The sequence below is a fragment of the Herpailurus yagouaroundi genome, unplaced genomic scaffold (assembly GCF_014898765.1).
Source record: "Herpailurus yagouaroundi ecotype Mexico unplaced genomic scaffold, PumYag 186, whole genome shotgun sequence".
Taxonomy (NCBI): Eukaryota; Metazoa; Chordata; class Mammalia; order Carnivora; family Felidae; genus Herpailurus; species Herpailurus yagouaroundi.
Window position 1 is genome coordinate 17935366 of NW_024412417.1, and position 2667 is coordinate 17938032.

General features: G+C 39.5%; 1 protein-coding gene across 1 annotated transcript; it reads right to left on the reverse strand.

Moving 5' to 3' along the window:
• Positions 1–1423: 1423 nt before the first annotated feature.
• LOC121043197 (vesicle transport through interaction with t-SNAREs homolog 1B-like) lies at positions 1424–2445 on the reverse strand. Its single transcript, XM_040494855.1, is given in 2 exon segments — positions 1424–1905; positions 1907–2445. Coding segments are annotated over 2 exon segments (696 nt in total). The 5' UTR covers positions 2338–2445; the 3' UTR covers positions 1424–1640.
• Positions 2446–2667: the final 222 nt, after the last annotated feature.

A 2667-nucleotide genomic window follows, 5' to 3' on the forward strand; every position in this document is an offset into this window, starting at 1 on the left:
TCTCTTTTGTTTTTCCTCATCCTACTTCATGCCTCCCTCCTTCCCTGATTTGCCTCTCTCTCTACCTCTCTCTCTTCAATTTTATTTTGAGACCAGTACCCACTCTCTGGTATCTGCTATTGGCAAAAGACTCATGAGGTAACTTCTGCAATCTTAACTATACTCTCATGGAAACGATTACCACAAAATGACGATTTAACAATTCAACTAAAAATTAAAATACCACATAGGGATTTCTGGGACTTTTTTTCTCTTTCCCCTAAAACTTCTGGAATCACCTTTAATTTATTCATTGGAGTCAGTTTGTAAGTATTTCCCATACACAGCTGACTTACAGCTTTGGATTTTTGTCATGGTAGTGTGGAAAAATATAGTTTAGTGTAAATTTAAACTACGGTTCTATGTAAACTTGCCCACAAATGGATTTTCACTAAATCTGGACAGCCTATACCCAATGGTGAGAAACATGTAGAACTCTGTTTCCCTAGCTTTAATGATTTTTTAAACAGAAGATTCCTTTAGATCGTAATTGGATGTAGACCAACAAATTCATTCACCCAGCTCAGTGAATATCAGATAGTTATGGCATTGGATTGGCTACATGTTTTTGATAGGATAAGTTGTATGGCTTCTTGTGATTCAAGTTGTATGACTTTTAATAAAAATAAAAGTAATCACTATTATCATTTATAATTATTGAATACTATCTTCTAGCAACTTCACTCAGTACTTTAAATGTGGTGTTTCATTTAATTCTTATGACTACCTTATGAGATTATACATTATGATATGTACTGAGATGTGTATTATCATTGTTATTTTATAGGTCTCATAAACAGCTTATAAGTGGTGGGCCAAGCCTACCTATCAAAGCATGCTTATTCAAGATCCCATTAGGCATTGCATAATCTTGAAAGTTATGAACTGGAATGTTAATTTGGGTAAGGGATGCTTTATCAGATTTAGCTTTGTAACCAGAATGTAAACTCATGAGACTGATGATAGCACTCCAATATATAATGAGTTGTTTTGTTGGAGGAAAGACTTTTGCTAAGTTCACCAAGACACTCTTAGTGTATGATTGTTTTACTTTCTTCACAGTGCTTTTCCAGTTTGAATGTAAGTTGAAGTGAGCAAGGATTTAGCCTATATTTTTATAGCTATTTTCAGAGCATCTTAAAGACTGACCCATGAGAAGTGTTCAGTGAATATTAATTGGATGTTTAAGTTACATATTATATCTCAGCCATAAAAATAAGCACTGCATCAGATATCCAGATGAAATGAAAATCAGGCCACGGTCCCCTGGGTACTATAATCTGATTTCCAAGTTCTTTCCTTGATATATTTATTTGTATATTTGTGGACATTGTATCTATGTGTGTGTTTGTGTACTAATGGAGGATTAATGAACTTCTTCTTCTTTTTTTTTTTTTTTTTACCTTGGTATATCATACTGGTCTTGTTGCTGTTCCTTCACAGTTAGGTGGTTTTCCATCTTCCCTCCCTCCTCCCAGTCTAACTACACAGTGCATCCTTGAACCATTACCTTACAGCAGCACTACGCTTATTCCCCATCCCTAACACCATTCATTCACAGGGTCAAAGTTCTGGTCCACAAACCCTTCCCTCTGGGAAGTTCAATGCCTGTGAAAGAACTTGCAATAAACCAGACCCACTAGGATGGTCAGGTCCAGTAAGATGACGATGGAAAGTAGCAGCTTGTTGGTTGTCAATTTTCTGGACATTGAACGGAGAATCTTTCGACTTTTGCTCAAGTTTTCACTTGTGTTTACAAGCCTACTCTTAGTACGTTCCAATGGATCACATTGTTCACCCAGCTCTTCTATGATTTCTGAGCCAATCTGGTCAGTCTCTGTGGCAATCCGATAAGAACACTCTATTCTGGGTGGCCTGGTTCAGGCTGTCAGTGCCTTGCAGAAGCAATGCCTTTTGAGACTGTAGCTGATTCATATGCTCATTCTCTACAGCGTATGTACCATATTTCATGTCTCCTCGGCCCCCGGGTGTGGCTGTCAAAGGTGTGCTTCTCACTTCCCGATGGAGTTTAGCAAGGTCTTTCTGGTAGGTTCCAAGTTTAGACATCATAGGGTTACAGAAAGACAGAGGTGCATAATGTCGTTCCTCTTCCATCTCTGCCAACATTTCATTTGCTTCCTGTTGCTTTTCATCAAAATCTCTGATCAGCTTTTTTTTTTCTTCTGCCCCTGCTGTCTCCAGGAGCTGCTCCGGCACCCCTTGCAGGTCTTCATGGAGGCAGTGGAAGATCTGGTAAAGTTTCTCGAAATGCTCCGAGAAGGCAGCAGAGGTGGCCATGGTGCAGGCCACACTCAAGCATCGCCCACCGAGATTTTGGGCACTGGGCCCGCTCCTATCCCGGCGGTCAGCCACGCAGTCTCGCAGGTATCATCGCTGGAGACGAGGTGCTTCCGGGCCACAGCAGGGTCCTCTGAACTTCTATATCTGTGGAGAATACTCAGAGTATTTCCTCCAGCCTTAGTAGCATGAGTCTGAAAATGTGTCACAGACAAATATTTGAAGCCTGAATTGCCTTTGAATATTATTTAAAAGGACAACATATTAAGGTAATTAAAAATATGAACCTTTAGTCTAGCAGCCTGGGTTAAAACCTCTGTAAATTCTAAT